Genomic DNA, 18,551 nt, shown 5'->3' on the forward strand with positions numbered 1-18,551 from the left:
CTGGTTTATCGAAGCTGAGGTCAAGATCCTGGGCTGGGGGGAAGAAGTGTTCGTTTTGGGGGACATCTCCCCGGCTCGGTTCCCAGATGACTGGAAAAGCAGGAGTGGGAGGCCTTGTTGGTTCGTACAAGGGCGCAAACATGTAGCTTTGGTGCGTATGGATTGGCTGAGCTGAAGTTCTCCCGCGCTTTGTTGATGAGCATTAGCGACGCCATTTTCAGTTCGGTAGCTCGTTTCGCGAAACTCTGCAAGAAAGTCCAGTCTTTAAAGTCAATTCTTGACCCCACGGCTACCAGAGAGTGACATGCTACAATGTCGTGGCCGGCAAGCGCCTATGGAGATGAAGAGACTTGGTTCGTACCCTTTAGACTTTTTCTCTCTTTCTTTCTTGGATTTTCAGTCTCAGATTTTTATTTTCTTTATCCAAAACAGATTATGTGCTCATTACGATAACGATATGTTGCTGGACGACAGCCTTCCCCTGGCTGGTTTTTGTTGAATCATGCGCCAAGTCGTCGGATTGTCTCAGACCGCAATTACACACTCCGAGCAGCTTCATCCCGGAGCCCAATACTCGGCCTGCGCACACATGAACGACTGCCGCTGGACTTGATGAAATGATCGCAAGATGTGTATGAAATGGAACGTCCGTGTAAGGTATTCACTCCCCATCAACTATGCTTGAGTTGCAGCTGGACCAAAACGACCTCCTCCCCCTAGCAAATCTACATCCCTTCCTTTTGCCTTGAAGACGAAATGATTTCTTTTCCTTTTCCTTTTTCTGCTTCTGCTAACCAAGGCCAAGATGCAGATCGGGGCGAAGGCCAACCGCTTGTGCCCGCCCACAACTCTTTCAGCGTCGCAGTAACTGATCGAGGAGCCGCCGTCCCGCCAGCCAGGCGCAGATAACATGTGACGACGACGACAACGATGAGACAGCACGCACCCAAAATCTACTCACTATATCACGAATGCGCCCATGAGATGATCACAACAAATACCACGTCCATGCTGGTTTGTCCCTGAAGCCCGGACCCAATCGATCCTCGCAAAAACACCCGACCGGCCTCCCGGAGGTTCATTTCAAACGACATGCCAACACAGAAGGGCTTATCTCCGCCAGCTGTGTGTGTGTTTGTGTGTATGATCCTCATTTCCAGCGAGGCGGGAAATGTCTGGGCAAGGCGAGGTGAGACAGCTGGCTCACCCGTCTCCCACACATACAAAGACACACACACACAAGCACACACACTTACGCGAAATCCCAATCGGTGCAGCCAATCTGACTCAACAGGGCCACCAAGGGAATGGGGGACATTCCCCCGAAGGAGGGACAGAGAGCCCCGACAAATACACACCTCTTCATATGATGAGTGTCTCACCGTGCTGCGGGTGCCGTGCAGTCGTATTTCCTGTTATCAGCCTTGATGAGCCGATTGCATGTGATTTCGGCCTCATTTCCGGGCACGCTGCCATTTTTCAAAGTCGGGCTCACGCCATTGTGCGCCAGTAGCGTGGCCGGCAGTGTTTACCCCCACGAGATCTGTCTCGGCTCATCTTTTGATGAAGAGGTCGACTGGGCAAACTCTAACGAAAGGGCTCTTCCTTCACTTCTGGACTACATCGTCCCCGTCTCTAGCAACTGATAGAAACCAAAAAGTAGCTACTTCCGTGAATTCAAGCCTGGTTTAATAATTAATAATACACCATACTCCACTACTCCATATTACTCCGTGGCATGTCAATCAGCCATCTCTCTATTCTTGCAATCCGGAACTGAAACAAGCCTTACGCGCTCACGACAAGAGCTGCATCTCCTCCTTTCTGTCCTGCGCAAACTCGTCCTTGTAGTGTTCCCACAGTTTCTCCAACTCCTTGACGTACAGCTCGTGTAGCCTGTCAACTTCGGCAGGGTCGATAGTCGTAGACTGTACAACCTTGATAGGCGCACCAACCACGACATTCAGCGGGTGGCGGTATGGCATCATGCCGACGTCGTAATTGAAAATGCCGCGTCCATGCATGAAGGGCAATGTGAACTTCCACACCCTCAAGATGAACATCTGCAGCCTGTGCAGCATGGGGTGCTCGCCCTTCTCGAGCTGATCGTAGAGGCTGTTCTCGCCGAAAGCCAGAACGGGAACCAGGTCGGCGCCCGTCCGTATGGCGATCTTGACAAAGCCCTTGCGCTCCTTCAGAATGAGGCGGAGGTTGCCGGGAACGGCCTCGAGAGACTCTCGCGCGCCGCCGACCACGATTGTCACACCGCGGCTCATGCCCTCGCCGTCCATACCGCCTTTCGTAAGGATATTGACAATAGATTCCCTCGACACAGAGCGCATGCCCATCGCGAGCAAGTAGTCGCGGTAGAACGGGACGCGGAAGTTGGACTCAAGTGTGAGCAAGGTGTTGGTGATGCCGGGGAATTTCTCACTGAAACCCAGGGCGTCTGTCGAGAAAGCAGCCCACGCCCCGTGCGAAATGATGCCATGGGGGTGGTAGCCGAAGATGTACTTGCGAGTAGGAGGAAGATCGTGGGTTTTGTGCAGCCTGGCGGGAAAGTAACCGGCAAAGAGGTGCCAGAGGTAGCTGCGACGGAAACGTTCGCTGCGATATTTCAGCGACCCGTCGGTCGCTGATTTGTCGTTGAGCACATGTAGAAGATACACAAGCAGCAGTGGCCAGACCAGGGGATTAGCACAGCAGGCGCAGAAGAACGATACGGTAATGACAATGCACAAGCTGTGGAGCAGCACGGCCAGAGTCTGTCCTCGGCGCTTGAACGGCACGTTCAATGGCACCCATCTAATACCTCCGTTCTTCTTGGGCTTAGGTGGTTGATGCACCATCTCCGCGCCCATGTCATCTAGTTCCGGATACGAGTCGTCGTCCTCTTCCATCTGGGTGTCTTTTCTGAGTGCAGAAGCGTAGCTGATCTTTGAAGCATTGCTGAGGCTGTTGATATGGTCATTTCTGTCCTTCTCGTCTTCCGATGCGTTTAATGCTGCCTTGTCGTCCTTCTTCTTTGATCCGTTAAGTTGCCCTGGAGCTGGGAATTCTTCATCGTCCAGGTTCAGCTTGCTTGAGGCTGACGACTTTGAATCTCGGACATGAATGAAAGATCCCTCATGGGAGCTGTTGCCTCCTTGCGTGTTGAGGGCGTCGGGTTGACGAGGATCCGAGGAGACAGTTTGGACCTTGACTGAATCATCCTTGACAGACTGCGGAGGGGAAGGCATCATATTTGGAGCAACGGCACCCATCGTGCCGTCGAGACGATATACAGACTGCCCACGCCTTGGAGCCTGCTGCGTTCTTGTCGGTGTTGCTGCGCTCGAATTGCGAGTGGGAATAGGTGAAGTGGGCGGTCTTGAGGTGTAATTACTGTCAGGATCTATGACCTGTATTGCCGACTGGCGTTAGTTGGTGGTATCTTAGCTCGCGAAACTCTGGATTCGCATACCCAAGTACGAGACGAGTCTGTCTTTGGCGACTCTCGAGCGCCACGTCGCCCGTTACTATCAAGTTGTGAGGTGGCAACGCTTGCGGTGAAGTCTGCGGAGCGTGTTGACGAGTGGCTAGACTGGCGGCTGGGAGAAGAAACTGAAGCGGGAAACTGGTCAGAATGCCTGCGCGTATCGGACTGAGAGCTGTTCTTCTGGCCACGGCGGTTGGACGGAAGTTTAGAGCGATGGAGACTCTCTGGTCTGACGATGCGCCGGCCATGGAGATTGGGGAGGTCGGCCATCATGATGGGCAGATGTTACGCCGGAGCGACGCCAGGAAGGACACGCAGGACAACGTCAGAGGGAGGATGGCCGGTGCAGAGTCAAGGAAGACGAGGTTGCCGAGTGCAATATTGCGACAGGAAGGGCAGTTAAAAGGACAACCATGGCCGCCAGGGCCTCATCTCGTCTGTTGTCTTGGGCGTGCAGGAAGGAATGGGACGAGAGGCAGGGCTGAGACACGACATACCGAGATAGAAGTATCGCGGCGGCTTGTTGGGGGTCACGGGAGATGTGGGCTCGGGGGACGCTTCGAGGGCAGGCTTTTCCATGCTCCGCCTGCTGGGCTTCCCTCTGGGTGCGCGTGGTGCGTGGATGCGCGGTGTGCGGCGGCGATGATGACGCTGTTCTGAGCTCGTAGCGCCAGTCCAGAAAGCTTGCAATGGCCAGCCGTCGGGACGGGAGGTAAGTGGGCGCCGGCGCGGGAAGGTGTGGGAGCGGTGCTGTGCAGCCCCTGGCGGTGTCGGGAGTCAGAAACAGGCTTGGCAGGCCACAATCGAGAGAAGAGTTGCAAAAGAAGAAGAATGAGAAGAAGTGGTGTGGATCAAAGAGGCACTGGTGAGCAGACCTCTGCGGCCATCAAAGGGTGCATGAGGCATGTATGAAGCTTCTTCCAACGTGACCGGGAAGAGCTGACGTCGCGAGGCACTTGCAAGGCAGCAGGGATCCTGCCGATCAGGTCCCGCTCCAGAATGTGGTGCTGGCTACAGAACCCCAACCCAACCCAACCCAACCCAACCCAGCCCGACCCAACTCTAACGAGGGCGACAATCCCGTAGTCACACGCTCTGCAGGCGTCGAGGTGTCCGGCGTCATTCTGTAGTCAAACACGCATGCACTCAGCCGCCACAGTTGCTGCCGGATAAGTTTCATCGAGGACACTGCGGTTGCGTGCGAGCCCATGGCCGTGCCAGAGGCCACGGTAACTGCTGGCCAGACTAGGCCGGATCCAAGAGGTCACGATGACGTCGGTCTGCTGCCCCGAAATTGTGGACGCTTGCACGGCTTGCATTAGAGACCCCACACAAACACACGGCATCCCCATGGCTTCAACACTAGACGGTCCGGCGTTTGGCACTCTGATGGAAACTGTCTTCGTAGCCTCACCCAGCCAAGTGTCGCTTGCCCAGCTCGATCTGTAGTCGCTGGGCATGTCGTGTTGATGTCGTCGGAGTCCGTGTCAGGGTCATGACCGGATACTTATCGTGTTTCGTGGAATGAAGCTTAAATGATATTTCAGAAGTATCAGGCCGTGCGCTTGAAAAAAATACCCCGTCTGTAGCAATGAACCCCATAGCGACAACAGAAAAAGCCTCACGGCGTGGTTATCACCGCCTACAGTCCCTCAACCCAAAAGCTTGAGCCCGCCCTTGGTCTTCTGACCGGGCTTCGTTACGCCGCCTCCGTGCGCTCCAAGATGTGCCTCGTACGCTCCATCATTACCTCCACGACCAGCACCACTCCCTCCGCCACCGCCTCCTCCTTGCCGGTGTTTGTTCTTGTTCTTGTTCCACTTTCCTCCGCCGTGCTTGTCCTTGACATTGACCGTTTTAATCTCTGTCGTCGCCTTGCTCACGCGAACAGGATGACTCTGGATATATTTCCCGTTCATCTCCTTAGCCGCCTGGAAGAACTCGTCTGGGTCACTGAATGACACGAATCCGTAACCCTTGGACTTGTTCGTCACCTTGTCTCGAATCACTCGCGCTTTCTGCAAGGACTTCCACCTTGAGAACGCCTTGTGTAGACTCTCGTCGGTTGTCTCTCCGGCAAGGTTACCAACAAAAAGCCGTAGGTGCGTGGGATCCCACTCGAGCAGCGTGTCGTCGGTCCATTTCGTACCGCCACCCGACCGCACCACAGTCTTCTTCTTGTCGGACCCGGTCGCATGAGGATCGGCAGTTGTGGGCTGTACGCCAGGATATGTGGCGCTGGGGTTGGCAGCGCCGCCAGGCCCAGCACGTGCCGGAGCAGGTGCGGTCGATGCCGTCGGGTCGGTGACATAGGCGCTCTGCCACTGCGCAATCTGCGCCGCTAGCTCGGGATCGTTATCATCGGTCCTTACCCCGGGGCCGCCTGCTGCAGTACTGGGGGGCGCAGGAGCCGGAAACGGATTGCGGATCTGTGGTGTGGCCGAGTATGTAGTATTGTCTGCTTGTTGTGCGCCGTAGTAGCTGTGTTGTGCTGCCGGGTACCCTGTAGAAGCAGGGTATTGGTAGCTAGTGGCGCTCATCTGACTTTGCCCTTGGGGCGTATACTGTTGATAGGTCGATCCATAACGACCAGGAGGCGCGCTCGCGTGGCTCGCAGTGCCAGTGTATGAAGGCGGCGCGCTGTAGGGCGAAGCGCTGATGCCTGGGCTTGGGGTGTGGGATGTTGTAGTCGTCGAGAAGGCCGGCTTGAAGCCCGAGACCTTTGACGGCGGAGGACGCGGCGGAAGCGAGCTGGGATTCGCACCTGGAGGCGGCGGATACGACATGATGAACTTGCTGTGCGTCGCGGGTGACTTGGCTTTCTTCTCTCAGCACGTACCTAGTGAGCCCGCTTGCGACAAGGAACGTTCGTGCGCTGAGTGATTCCAGTGGTCCTGACGGCGAGATAAGACGATGATATTGGCGTGAGGGCGAGACTTGCAAAGTTTCACTGGCCAGTACTGAGTCGCTGATCGAGTCGTTGATTGCTGGTTGAAGACCTTGACCATGAGGAGTGTCCAGAGTCGGGGCACACTATTGAAAGCCGGTGGTTCTTGCTGCGTTATCTTATCGCACTCTCGCTGGGCGGCTGGCTCCACGAGGTCGTTGCCCAAGTGCAACCCTGAAGGTGGCCAGCCCCCGCGGGACAATTACATAAGCTGCCTGGCCCGTCGTCTCTGGAAGCGTCCGCACCCTGGGCTCGAGAAGGTTCTTGTTCAAAGATATGCGGATATTCTGATTACGAATGGCACATGTCGGTGCTATTCCTTTAAGACGCCCATGGCGAATCTCTTTCTCATATATCGCAATTACCGAAAGCCTGATTGTTGTTCTTCTTAGGGATGTTCACAATATCCCGAACACTTCAATCGGGCCAAGCCGACTGGATGTATCATGAGGGACAACAACCACACAATCGGGTGTGGCTGTCCGCACAGTACCCAAAAAGTGGTGCCGCCTTACAATCACCGGCTGGGTTGCTGTCGGTCATATAAAACGCCATAGAAGCTGCTTTCGCTCGCCGTCCGCATGTAATTCCGTATGGGTCAGCCTGTTGTGACAATGATTGGCGAGGAATCAGCATACAATCCCATGCACGGGTGGTAGTCTGATATCTTGCTCATAATGTTCGGACCGCAGAGTCCGCTCGCAAAGTATTCGCCATCATTGTTCAAGTAGTCATAAGCAGTGCTCCCAATTTAAGGCTCTTGGTTGCCTGTGTAAGCAGCCGGAAGAGCCTCTATATAATCGGAACCACCATTAATATGGCAACATGCAGGTATTGTTAATCCCTCATGGTGATTTTGTCCAAGTTGTGCTGTACAACGAGTCCGATTGCCGGCCAGGCGATTGCTCGGAGCGCGCGGCCAATACGAACAGGTAAACATGGCGGCTATATCGTGAGGCTGCGTCGCTGTTACCAATTACCGCCCGTGGGGGTCACAGTTCATGACACACGTCCAAGGATAATCTGGTTGTGTGGATCGTCCTTTCTGTATGGCTGAGATGAGCAGTTGTGGGTCAACTCTGCACGGAGTGGTGGTCTCGCAATTATCGGCGACGGAGATGGTGCCATCAACCGGTATCGGTGCAATGCGACCCGTGTTGAACAGGCTATTTTGCCCAGCAGTTGATTCTGGAGACCAACCCATTTCAGCCCCAATCCTGGTGCACTTGCCGAGCCGAGTGGCCGCACATCGAGCCGCTCATGGATCATTAGCGTGCCTGACACCAGACAGCTTGTCGAACCCCGCCTTCGCAGACGGTGTGTTCACAGGCTCGTGCATTGCCATCTCGAATCGGGCCGTGTCTCGAAGACGAGCGTGAGCGGCCGAGCTTCAGGGTCCACCACGGATGCCCATGACGCAGATTCTGGATACCGCCCGTCGCGTTCTTGAAGTACCGCTTGGTCAGCCGAGTGCAGGGATGCCGTTGGGATTACGAAACGCGAGTGATGCACCACCAGCGTGTGGACCTCTGCTAGGGGCTCCTCGCGCCGCTCTTGAGCTGCCTGCTTGTGTCGGCTTAACCATGAGCCATGATCGTGTCAAATATAATGGAACTTTTGACTGCTTGGATTTGCGTGCCACACGGGAATCAGACTATCGTGGTTGAAGTTCGAGCGTTGGCACAGAGAGCTCTGGGTTCTGAATCAGCGTCTTGCTTTGGGGCATAGCATGGGGTCTGGTTGTGGGTATGCATGGTACGGATGAGGTCATTCGCAACAGCCTTCAGGTCGCGGGCGGGATGCTCGGATAACAGCTCAATACACACAAGGAGGCACGAATTGGCCGCCTGTGGATTGATGGTCGAGCCTATATCCTTGAATTGACTGGCTTTGGGAGTGATGGCATCCACGGATTGCCTAGCCGAAGGGGGACGCTGGCCTGCAGTTCCTCTTGTCAGCCTCAAGGGCACAGCTTTGCCGGTTGGAGCTTGCAGCCACCTGAGCCACGCTCGCCAATGAATGGCTGGCTGCTGGGTCGAGCTCAAGGTTTGATGCCTGGGCGGAGCTACAGGCCTCTAGTCCGTCCGGATGCGCCGTTGCTGCAGGCGAGGAGTGGGCGATCGGACACTTGACGATGGCCCAGTCCTGGCGGGCGGGCACACCCCGGCCCAGCCTGAGGCGGATGCTGTGGTTGCCGCTCCAGAAATTTCGGGGAGGGGCGTGGCAGGCGGGTGGGATTGCAAAGGTGACGGAAGGGCCCCATCAGACATACAAATGCGCATCCACGCGCATCCGGCCTTTCGTCCCCCTCGACATCCCAAACTCTCTCATCGCACCCTTCGTCCAGTATTGATTGCTGGATTCGTCGTCGACTGTGTCGCCTCAGCACTCCTCGCACCCTGACTAGACGTCCTGTGCTCGAATCCAAATACACCTGCCCATCATGTCTGGAGCTGTGTAAGTCCCTGCTGCTTCCCCTCCTCCAATACCCCTCAGCCAGCCATCGTCAGCCGTGCTGCCGCTCCCCGCTGTGATCAAGTCGTTCGCCATCACCTCACCCCCACCTGCGGATGCGGCTGCTTGGCGAGCCATTGCAAAAACCGCCCCAGGCTTCTCAAGCAATCCGAGGTCAAAGTCTCACTGAAACGCCTCAATGCACCTCCAGCGCTCGTCTCAAAAACATCACCAATTCCGTTCTCGGAGGAGGTCCAAGGCGAGCACCGAGCTGATCCCCGCGCCCTCCTCCTGCTGCACCTCCTCCCATATAACCGCTTTCGACCAATCCGCCACATAACCCAGTCTTACTTGCTGCGTTTGACCTTGAGAATCATGCTGACTTTCTCCAAAGTTCCGACCTTGGCCTCATCGGCCTGGCCGTCATGTAAGTCATCCCGTCCAAACTCCTCATTCGTTTCTTCCGTGACCATGCCTGTCTCCCCATACTAACGCGCTCACGTCACAGGGGCCAGAACCTGATTCTGAACATGGCTGACAACGGCTTCACCATCACTGCGTACAACCGAACTGTCTCCAAGGTCGACCACTTCCTCGAGAATGAGGCCAAGGGCAAGTCCATTGTGGGCGCTCACGACGACAAGGAGTTTGTTGCCAGCCTCAAGTCTCCTCGCCGTATCATGCTCCTCGTCCAGGCCGGCAAGGCTGTTGATGACTGGATCGAGAGACTTCTTCCTCTCCTTGAGAAGGGCGACATCATCATTGACGGTGGCAACTCTCACTTCCCCGACTCGAACCGCCGCACCCAGTACCTCCAGACCAAGGGCCTCCGCTTCGTCGGCTCTGGTGTCTCTGGTGGCGAGGAGGGTGCTCGCTATGGTCCCTCCATCATGCCCGGTGGTGACGAGTCTGCCTGGCCTCACATCAAGGACATCTTCCAGTCCATCTCGGCCAAGAGCGACAACGAGCCCTGCTGTGAGTGGGTTGGTGACGAAGGTGCTGGCCACTACGTCAAGATGGTGCACAACGGTATCGAGTACGGTGACATGCAGCTCATCTGCGAGGTATGTTCACGCGAGCTTTCCACCATGATCGTGACATGCAAACTAACTCTCAAATCCATTAGGCCTACGATATCATGAAGCGCGGTCTCGGCATGAGCGGCAAGGAGATTGGTGACGTTTTCGCCAAGTGGAACAAGGGTGTCTTGGACTCGTTCCTCATCGAGATTACTCGGGACATCATGTACTTCAACGACGACGACGGAACGCCGCTCGTCGAGAAGATCCTCGACCAGGCTGGTCAGAAGGGCACTGGCAAGTGGACTGCCATCAACGCTCTTGACCTCGGTATGCCCGTTACCCTGATCGCTGAGGCTGTCCTTGCCCGTTGCTTGTCTTCCATCAAGGCCGAGCGTTCCGAGGCTTCCACCAAGCTCGAGTTCGTCAGCCGCGTGACCAAGTTCGAAGGTGACCGCGAGCAGTTCCTCGAGGACCTTGAGCAGGCTCTCTACGCCTCCAAGATCATTTCTTACGCCCAGGGCTTCATGCTGATGCAGGAGGTATGTCCGATCTGTGCACCAAAACTTCGTGACTGGCATTGGGAAAGTGTTCGTGCTGATTACTGACAATATCACCTTGACAGGCTGCTCGCGAGTACAAGTGGAAGCTCAACAAGCCTTCTATTGCCCTCATGTGGAGAGGTGGCTGCATCATCCGCTCTGTCTTCCTCAAGGACATCACCGCGGCCTACCGCAAGAACCCCGATCTCAAGAACCTTCTGTTCGACGACTTCTTCAACAAGGCCATCCACAAGGCTCAGCCAGGCTGGAGAGAGGTCATTGCCAAGACCGCACAGCTTGGCATTCCCACCCCTGCCTTCTCGACCGCTCTGTCGTGGTTCGATGGCTACCGCACCAAGGACCTGCCTGCCAACCTGCTGCAGGCTCAGCGCGACTACTTCGGTGCCCACACTTTCCAGATCAAGCCCGAGTTCGCCAACGACAAGTTCAAGGAGGGCGCGTACACTCACGTCAACTGGACCGGACGTGGTGGTAACGTCTCTGCTTCGACATACCAGGCTTAGATTAATGAATTGTAATGAGGAACATATTGGGCTGGCTCTCATGCGTGCTCGCAGCTCTTTAGCTAGAGATTGAAACAGTCGGCGGCACAACCGAGCCGTGGTTATAGAACGGAAATGAAATGCAAACGCAATTATGATATCCAATCACTGTGTTCTCCGAAGATCAAGAAATAATGCTTGATAAATGGCATCTAAGCTCACTACGCATTGGATGCGGACAGTACTCGTGAGCGTTCGAAAGATCCACTGTTTTCGTCTCAGCGGCTTTGGGAGCGTGGACATGCACTAGACGTCAGTTTCATGGCTGATGACTAAGCACTGCCATGCACACCAGCCACGGACCTGGGTGATGTTTGTGGCGCAGTTTTTGAGGCGACCAAATGTCGTACCTGAGAGCTGAGCTTGACCCGCAACCCGCCTAGCCGAGCCAGAACGCCAGGTCGTGTCGCGAAGTTCGCGACCACTCAGCCTCATCCAAGATTTGGCTTCGTTCAACCCTGCATCCGCGACATCGATGCGCCAAGTCGCATACCACTACGCTACGGCTTTCGCGACTGTCAATCACTGCGATTGATGCATTAGAATCTGTCGATGTTACACGCGCGCCTTCGACCCTGACGCGACACTTCGAATTCCCTTCAAAGATGTCCCAAATGGCCGACCCTAGCTTCGGAGTGCACAGAGACCTGGTACGTCACGGCTCTATCGTCGCTGACCTCGCGGCGCATGATGAATGCAGTACTGATGACACCTAGTTGCCTCACATTCACCTGGTCTCGACCTATCGATATCCCGTTAAGGCGACCATCCAGCCAAATGAAGTCACTTCGCTGTTGATGCAGGCTCCCAAGATCGCACGCGACACGGCGCCGTTCTACTGGACTTATATCGACAAACCTGAGAATGGCTCAATCTTCCTCACATGGCAGCCCCTGCAGCAGATGAATGTTCAACTTGCCAGTGACGGCTATGTCTGGCCGCCGCAGGAGACGTACTATCAGCAGGAAGTGGGCAATGGTGTCGTAAGTGCACTCCCGAAGGGCTCGCCACTCATTGAGCTCGGCGAGGCTTGCATGATTGCACTGATATACTAACTTAGAATCCTAGATCCTGGAGATGTACCTGCAAAAGGCGGGCTTTGCCTATGGAGATCAGTACGCCATGCACTCGCGTCGACGATTCCGCCTAATCCCCCCCAACGTTCCAAACCCGAATGCGCCGCAAGTCGACCCAAGCCTGTGGATTGTCCACTATGGTCCAAACGAGCCCAACGACAGAATCCATGCGAGCCAACTGCCCAGAGATAATCGCACACAACAGATACACGAGACACGCAGCTACCTTTACCGATGCGGGCAGATTCAGCGCAAGGAGTTCATCCTCGGAGACCGCGCCAACTGGCCGCAGATTGGGTGGCCGAGGGAGGCACCGAGACAGCCGGTCTATGCTGGCAACAGAGGGGTACCGCAATCAATGGCTTATCCTAGTCAAGCACCTACGCCTAGCGGGCCGCCCTCAAAACGAGCCAGAACATCCCAAGCCGCACATGCCCAAGGCGCGCCGCCCATGGGCGCTCTATCGCATCAGGATAGTGCCTACGATGATGACGAAGATACGTCTAGAGGCGACATGTTCGACCACCTGACCCCTCGAGAGATCAGCCTGCACAGATATCGTCAAAACCATGAGTGGATGGAGGAAATACTCTCGTCACCCTACAGCCTTGGCCAGATAGGCTTTGCCGATATCGGCCTCGGGCTCAAGGGCGAGTTGTCCGGCCTGACTGAGGGCATTTTTGAATCCCAGGACTACAAGACATTGGTCCAGCCTTCCACGGCTGAAGCCAAAACCCGCCTGGATCCCGAGCAAGCTGCCGAATTCCGCAAGCGCGTCAATGACCGCATTGCGTCTACCAACTCCGAAATTGAGAAGATGAAGGCCGAGCATGCGCGGAAGCTGGCCCGTTTCAAGAACAACTCGATCTTGACGAAGTCAGAGAAAGAGCTCCGCAGCACTACCGACGGCACGAGCAGAGATGGCTTCAATCTTGAGGGGCGGCCTGACGAGCACGGTGAAGTGCCTGGCCGTTGGCAAAACAAAACGACGAAGACAGTCGACGCCATCATCGCCTCGGTCGAATCTCAGCTGGGTCGTCACGCGCAGGCTGTGAATGAGTTGAGGAGAATTCAGGCAGGCGGCTACCAAGAACCTGCACCTGAGCCAGTACCCGAGCCGGAACCAACTCCTGCTGTCCCTGCTGCAGAATCAATGACCGTAGGTGGTGGCACTTCCGGGAGCAACGCAATGTCGCGCCAGGCATCGCAAGCTGGTTCGAATCACAGCGGCATCATGATTGGCGATTCTGACATCGACATGGGCGGAACTGCTGCGGGTCTTCTGGACCAGATGTATACCGGCATGTCCTCTACTTCGACGCCAAACAACTTCCCGACCCCGCAAGCACACTTGTCTGCAGCGCAGTCTAACGCTGCGACACCAGTCAATGTTGCTTCGCCACAAGCCGCGCCTCAGCAAGCCGGCGCGACCGAGGCTGCCGATGTCAAGATGGGTGATTCTGAAGCACCGAAGGGCAACGATGTGACAGCTGGGACCGTCCCCGACCAAGGCTCCGGGTCTGGTGACTGGGTTGTGGTTCCAAAGGATGGGGCGACCCCAGGCAGTAATGGTACAGGTGCCGGCACAGGCAACAATGAGAACAACGCTGGTGACAGTGAGCCGCCCAAGCCGGCAGCGGCCAACCCGGCATTGTCGAGTCAGCAGGCTTCTGCCGTGGGCACGCCAGCTGGCGCATCCACGGGCGACTTTGTTGATTTTGGATCGCTTGGCGACCTCGACACAGCTGGAGATGCACTCGCGGGCTACACGCCTGGGGACATGACAGCCGACCTCGACCTTGGCACGGACATGGACATTTAAGAGCAGGACGTTCAGAGTGCGAAGCGGCTACTAGGATATGGGGACCTTGACTATTTGGTGGAGGCTTGGAAGCTTGTTTTGCAGGAGTGTTTGTGGGGTATATCAGGGCGTTATTTTTGGGGGAGAGGCAGAGGCCGAGCAAAGCAGAGTCAGCTGTACCGATTAGGTGTGGTTGTCGATCCCTTACTAGATTATTCAGATGCGGCGGGAGCAGGACGTGGTGTGAAACCCTTGGCTGTGTCGCAATACAGGCAGCGAATCTTGCTTTCGTGGTGTCTCTTTGTGCATGGTCGTTTGAAAGCGGCGGCTAAAAGTTGCGACACGTGGAAGGCAGGAATGATGTCTTCTGTGGAGGGCCGCCCATGATCAGGGAACCCATGCAAATGACTTGACGATGGAGGTCGGCTGGATAGTCAGATGGTCATGGCAGAAATCTTGACAACTCAGACTTTGTCGTCTGATGTGAAGTTGTGAACCACACCGGCCAAGCTGTGTTTCGATCTTGGAAGACTGCGCCTCTCGTCGTCTAATCTTTGTCTGTCTGCTCATTCTTCTCCCCGACAACCATGACGTTGAGCTCGTGCTGGTGGATGAGCCTTGATGAGACGACGACCAGGGGCCTGCGATGCCAAATGCTCGTGCATTGTGAAGGGGCTGTGACTTGAAACCGCCCCGAGAGGACTTTGAGTTGCAGAAGTGCAAGGCTCCGTGTCTCAGACCCTGGATGGAGAGCCGCAGCAGGGGGGGTTTTGGCCCCAACCCACCCCCGGCCTTCCATGGAATGAAGACCCCTGGCAATGGTTCGGGGGCTGTGGTTGGCTGGCTGGCTTGGGTACGTACCTCATGGTACTCGGCAGGGGGAAAGCGGAGAGCTCAGCGGCTTGGGCGGGGAAGGGGCGATTGACATTGAACCGTTGTGGTGGTGCTGGGTCTGGTGTTCTTGCAAGTGTTCTGCAAGTTGGGATGAGACCTTCCATACTCCATGCGAACAAGTCTGCCAAAACCCTAAGTCCCTTAAGGTATGCAGACAGAACTGTATCGACACTTACATGACTGTGATCTTTGAAGGAGGCACGGGGGATCAACAACAATACTCCCAAGTGAATCCCTCTTACAGTCCAAACTGCCAGCTGCCTTCTTGATATCTCTCCCTGTCCATCTCAAAAGCTGGAGATCACGCTCCTCTGCAGACTTGCAGCCAACACGACGGCCCTGTGTCCTTGGAAGCCTGGTGTCGAAACCCTGCCGGGGTGGTGCCAGCGATAGCTCCGCAGCTATACCACCACGGGCTAGGTCTGCATGGACAACCTCGTCACCCTGGTCCACACCTTATTTCAGCCATCCCGCAGCGGGCGCGCGTCTCCGCTTCAGATGTGCACGGAAGGGACCCTCTTCCGGCAGCGGCCAGGAGGCTCTGCGTCCAAGCCTGGCCCCAGAGCCATGCCGAGTGCCTCTAACCATCCGTCCTTGCCGGGTGGTGCAGGCACTGCTCTGACGATGCCCAGCCCTGCCCGACATGGACAGCGTCGGACGGAGGCCACACAGGGGTTGCGACCCCGTCGTCCGACCTGGGCTGGCGATTCGTTCGATCTCGAGTGCCGTCATGACAGACCCGGGGGTGTCAACCGCAACACTGTACTTGCAGCAGGTGGTCCACCACGGCCAAGCACCCTCGTTTCTGTTTCTCGGCATGGGCCCTGGTGCCTGCCCGGGACCAGCTGCTGTCGACCGCTTCCTCTAATATCTCCTCGTTCGTTTCCTCTCTTTTCGGTTTGTTTTCTCCCCTCCCCTTCCCTTCTCCAGACTACTGACCGCAGTTTCCATCCGTTCTTTGTTCGTTGTTCGGTCTTCTTTTTCTTCCATTCTTTGGTTCGTCTTCGACACTGCCTGCTGGCCAGCAACTTTTGGTACTGTTGATCAGTCAATCTTTATTCCGCTTCTCTTCCTCCGGCTCGACTTTTTTTTGTGTGTCTTTTCACGACTTTTAACGGCCTACTCCACCGAGCTCTGCGAGCCGACAATATCGCCAACAAGCTAGAATTGTAGATACCCCGTCTAACCACGGCCAAGCACGTGCCACATCTCGCTTTCGTCGAGTCACTTTGAACACTCAGCTGCACTCAATCAACAACATCAATCAACCACAATACCAATGAAGGTCTCTCAGTCATCCGTAGTGCTTGCACTACTCGGCACCATGTCCTTGGCAACCGCCGCTCCGGCCCGGCGGGCTCACGCACACTCGGCACGCAAGGCCAGAATGGGGATGGTGAGCCACGAGGTGGCTCGTGCCGAGCAGGCCTTTGGGAAGGGTGCCGAGGAGCTGGTGCCATCTGCTGAGGTCACGCCTGTCGTCACAACCTCTGAGCCGACCCTCACGGAGAAGCCAGACGAGCAGGCCCCCGAGAAGACGGAGAAGCCAGAGAAACCTGAGAAGCCTGAGAAGGGCGAAGCTCCGGAGAAGCCCGAGAAACCTGAGAAGGGTGAGGCGCCAGAGAAGCCCGGAAAGCCAGAAAGGCCTGCCGAGGACGAGCAGCAGCCCACCGAGACAACCACAGAGAAGGCCGAAAAGCCTACAGAGAAGCCCGAGAAGCCCGGCAAACCGGAGGAGGCCACCAAAACTGAGAAGGCTGAGAAGCCTACCGACAAACCTGAGAAGGCTAGCAAATCCGAAGAGGCTACCACGACTGAGAAGGCCGAGAAGCCTACCGCGAAACCTGAGAAGTCCAGCAAATCCGAAGAGACCACCACGACTGAGAAGCCCGAGAAGTCCAGCAAATCCGAAGAGACTACTACGGCTGAGAAGGCCGAGAAGTCTACCGAGAAGCCCGAGGTGACATCAACATCAGATATCATTGTTTCTTCGTCTGCAGAGCTTCCTGTGCACACGCCTCCTGCAGCTCTGCCACCGCTCGTCCTTCCACCACCGCCTCCTGGGTACGCCTTGCCCACTCTCTCGGTCTCTGAACCCGCTAGGCTGCCTATCGAGACTCCTGCGGTTCACACGCCTCCTTCAGTTCTCCCAGGCACGCTTCCTGTACCCCCGGCACACTTGCAGCCGAGCGAATCAGTTTCTCTCTCGGAGTCTGCCTCGGCGTCCGTGTCTCTGTCTGTGGTCTCCGAGAGTTCGGCCACGCTCGCTGTCACGGAGTCCTTGTCGAGCTCTGCCTCTTTCTCCTCTAGTTCCAGCTCTGCCTCGCTCTCTTCTACTTCCAGCTCCGCCTCACTCTCTGTGGGTGCTTCAGCCTCCACTTCTCACCTTGTCTTGACCTCTGTTGCGGAGCCCGCTCGCATGACGGCGTCGGCGTCAGCGTCTATTTCTACGGCCATTGAGCTTTCGTCCACTACAGTAGTGAGTAGTGCCCTGTCAGGAGAAGATTTCTTAAACCCTCTACTAACGCCTGAGCCTTACCAGTTGTCTGCCTCGCATGGAGTCATTGCCCCGCCGCCGGTGTTTCCTACTCTCTCTTACCCTGGAAAGGATCATGGCGCCATGCCTTCCGAGGTTGTCATGCCCCCTCAGGAGTCCATGATCTCGCCTCCAGGAGAGACAATGGTGTCGCCTCCTCAGGAGTCTATGGTTTCGCCTCCGGGAGAGACAATGGTCAGTCCTCCAGGGGAGACGATGGTCAGTCCTCCAGGGGAGACGATGGTCAGTCCTCCAGGGGAGACGATGGTCACCCCTCCGGGAGAGACTATGGTTGCTCCGCCTAGTGAAAGCCTCATCGTTGCGCCTAGCGAGTCCCTGATCGTGCCTCCAGCACAGACTTCTGGCCCATCTCTAAGTAGTAGCTCCAGTGTCTTCGTGCCATTCCCCACGACCTCTGGGCTGTTGACCCTGCCTTCCAATGGAGGTGTCGCATTCCCTACTGCGGTTCCTGCTGTTCTTCCCAGCGGTTCTGGTGGCATCGTACCTCCAGCTGCTGCCAGCTCGCCCATCATCATCATCCCTTCTGCTGGTGCTTCCGCCATCTCGGCGAGCCTCGCCAGCTGCCTTTGCGCAGGTGTTCTAGCATTGTGGTTGCTGTAAGCGCAAGTTGGCTATATGCAGTTGGGGTGCCTCTTTGTACGATCGTATTTTCAGGGAGTCGAGGCCTGCTACCCCCGGTGATTGGGTTGGCGGGATCGTCAAAGTATGATATCTGAAGGTGTCAAAAGGGTTTGGCGGTTTTCAGAGCTCGGTTGGTAGTAACAATAAAGTACTCGTGCCGGGATCTTTATTTTTTCCTCTGCGCGAAATCTCCAGAGTTATGCCCGAAAAGGCTGTTGATATGCCATCGCCCGTGTCTACCTGTCTAGTTTGAGCATTCCCACGTAGTATATTGCAAAGAGCCCAGCAGGAAAGCGTGTAAGATGATTGGCCAGAGGAGGTCCTCGTGCGCGCAAGTACCCACGAGTATCGTCGGGGAATGATTGTAACCGTTGGTACGGATGAGATGATCTGGCGCTTCTGTGAGTGACTGAGAGCACTCATTGACAGGTTGTGCCTCCTAGTAGATAATACATTTCAATTTCTACCGTGGCGATGACTGCATTCCTTAATGGTGGCGCGGCGATGACCAGAGCCCAATGCTGATAAGATAAGGGGTGAACATTTCCCCACGCCTACCTGCTAACTTTAACCTGGATAGCTCCAGCGGGCGATCTCGG

The 18,551-nt window shown here is 56.0% G+C and overlaps 6 protein-coding genes across 6 annotated transcripts; 4 read left to right on the forward strand and 2 right to left on the reverse strand.

Annotated features, from left to right (window-relative positions):
- Positions 1-1,585: 1,585 nt before the first annotated feature.
- B0I36DRAFT_323725 (diacylglycerol acyltransferase-domain-containing protein) lies at positions 1,586-4,392 on the reverse strand. The gene is made up of 3 exons (XM_046154011.1): positions 3,976-4,392; positions 3,464-3,603; positions 1,586-3,401 (listed from the first exon to the last, which is right to left on the reverse strand). The coding sequence occupies exons 1-3, from the start codon at positions 4,055-4,057 to the stop codon at positions 1,797-1,799; spliced, it is 1,827 nt and encodes a 608-aa protein (XP_046013023.1). The 5' UTR covers positions 4,058-4,392; the 3' UTR covers positions 1,586-1,796.
- A 598-nt stretch (positions 4,393-4,990) lies between these two features.
- B0I36DRAFT_323728 (uncharacterized protein) lies at positions 4,991-6,525 on the reverse strand. The gene has a single exon (XM_046154012.1). The coding sequence runs from the start codon at positions 6,262-6,264 to the stop codon at positions 5,131-5,133; it is 1,134 nt and encodes a 377-aa protein (XP_046013024.1). The 5' UTR covers positions 6,265-6,525; the 3' UTR covers positions 4,991-5,130.
- Positions 6,526-8,686: 2,161 nt separating this feature from the next.
- On the forward strand, positions 8,687-11,108 carry B0I36DRAFT_323734 (6-phosphogluconate dehydrogenase). Its single transcript, XM_046154013.1, has 5 exons — positions 8,687-8,882; positions 9,274-9,306; positions 9,388-9,943; positions 10,006-10,440; positions 10,524-11,108. The coding sequence occupies exons 1-5, from the start codon at positions 8,869-8,871 to the stop codon at positions 10,962-10,964; spliced, it is 1,479 nt and encodes a 492-aa protein (XP_046013025.1). The 5' UTR covers positions 8,687-8,868; the 3' UTR covers positions 10,965-11,108.
- Positions 11,109-11,608: 500 nt separating this feature from the next.
- Positions 11,609-13,901, forward strand: B0I36DRAFT_363051 (uncharacterized protein; the record flags this gene model as incomplete). Its single annotated transcript, XM_046158744.1, has 3 exons — positions 11,609-11,653; positions 11,720-11,986; positions 12,072-13,901. The coding sequence occupies 3 exons, from the start codon at positions 11,609-11,611 to the stop codon at positions 13,899-13,901; spliced, it is 2,142 nt and encodes a 713-aa protein (XP_046013026.1).
- A 1,378-nt stretch (positions 13,902-15,279) lies between these two features.
- On the forward strand, positions 15,280-15,936 carry B0I36DRAFT_121851 (uncharacterized protein). Its single transcript, XM_046148049.1, has one exon. The coding sequence runs from the start codon at positions 15,342-15,344 to the stop codon at positions 15,816-15,818; it is 477 nt and encodes a 158-aa protein (XP_046013027.1). The 5' UTR covers positions 15,280-15,341; the 3' UTR covers positions 15,819-15,936.
- Positions 15,937-16,975: 1,039 nt separating this feature from the next.
- On the forward strand, positions 16,976-18,002 carry B0I36DRAFT_121861 (uncharacterized protein). Its single transcript, XM_046148050.1, has one exon. It carries the CDS (start codon positions 17,194-17,196, stop codon positions 17,929-17,931), a length of 738 nt encoding a protein of 245 aa, XP_046013028.1. The 5' UTR covers positions 16,976-17,193; the 3' UTR covers positions 17,932-18,002.
- Positions 18,003-18,551: the final 549 nt, after the last annotated feature.

This window comes from Microdochium trichocladiopsis (genome assembly GCF_020744255.1).
Source record: "Microdochium trichocladiopsis strain MPI-CAGE-CH-0230 chromosome Unknown B0I36scaffold_5, whole genome shotgun sequence".
Lineage (NCBI taxonomy): Eukaryota > Fungi > Ascomycota > Sordariomycetes > Xylariales > Microdochiaceae > Microdochium > Microdochium trichocladiopsis.

Coding starts and splice junctions, on each gene's coding strand:
- B0I36DRAFT_323725 (XM_046154011.1), bottom strand. CDS start 4,057: ATGGAAAAGCCTGCCCTCGAAGCGTCCCCCGAGCCCACATCTCCCGTG. Junction 3,604..3,975: donor GCCGCGATACTTCTATCTCG/GTATGTCGTGTC, acceptor TTCCCGCTTCAG/TTTCTTCTCCCAGCCGCCAG. Junction 3,402..3,463: donor CAGACTCGTCTCGTACTTGG/GTATGCGAATCC, acceptor TCGGCAATACAG/GTCATAGATCCTGACAGTAA.
- B0I36DRAFT_323728 (XM_046154012.1), bottom strand. CDS start 6,264: ATGTCGTATCCGCCGCCTCCAGGTGCGAATCCCAGCTCGCTTCCGCCG.
- B0I36DRAFT_323734 (XM_046154013.1), top strand. Junction 9,944..10,005: donor ACATGCAGCTCATCTGCGAG/GTATGTTCACGC, acceptor CAAATCCATTAG/GCCTACGATATCATGAAGCG. Junction 10,441..10,523: donor GCTTCATGCTGATGCAGGAG/GTATGTCCGATC, acceptor TCACCTTGACAG/GCTGCTCGCGAGTACAAGTG.
- B0I36DRAFT_121851 (XM_046148049.1), top strand. CDS start 15,342: ATGCCGAGTGCCTCTAACCATCCGTCCTTGCCGGGTGGTGCAGGCACT.
- B0I36DRAFT_121861 (XM_046148050.1), top strand. CDS start 17,194: ATGACGGCGTCGGCGTCAGCGTCTATTTCTACGGCCATTGAGCTTTCG.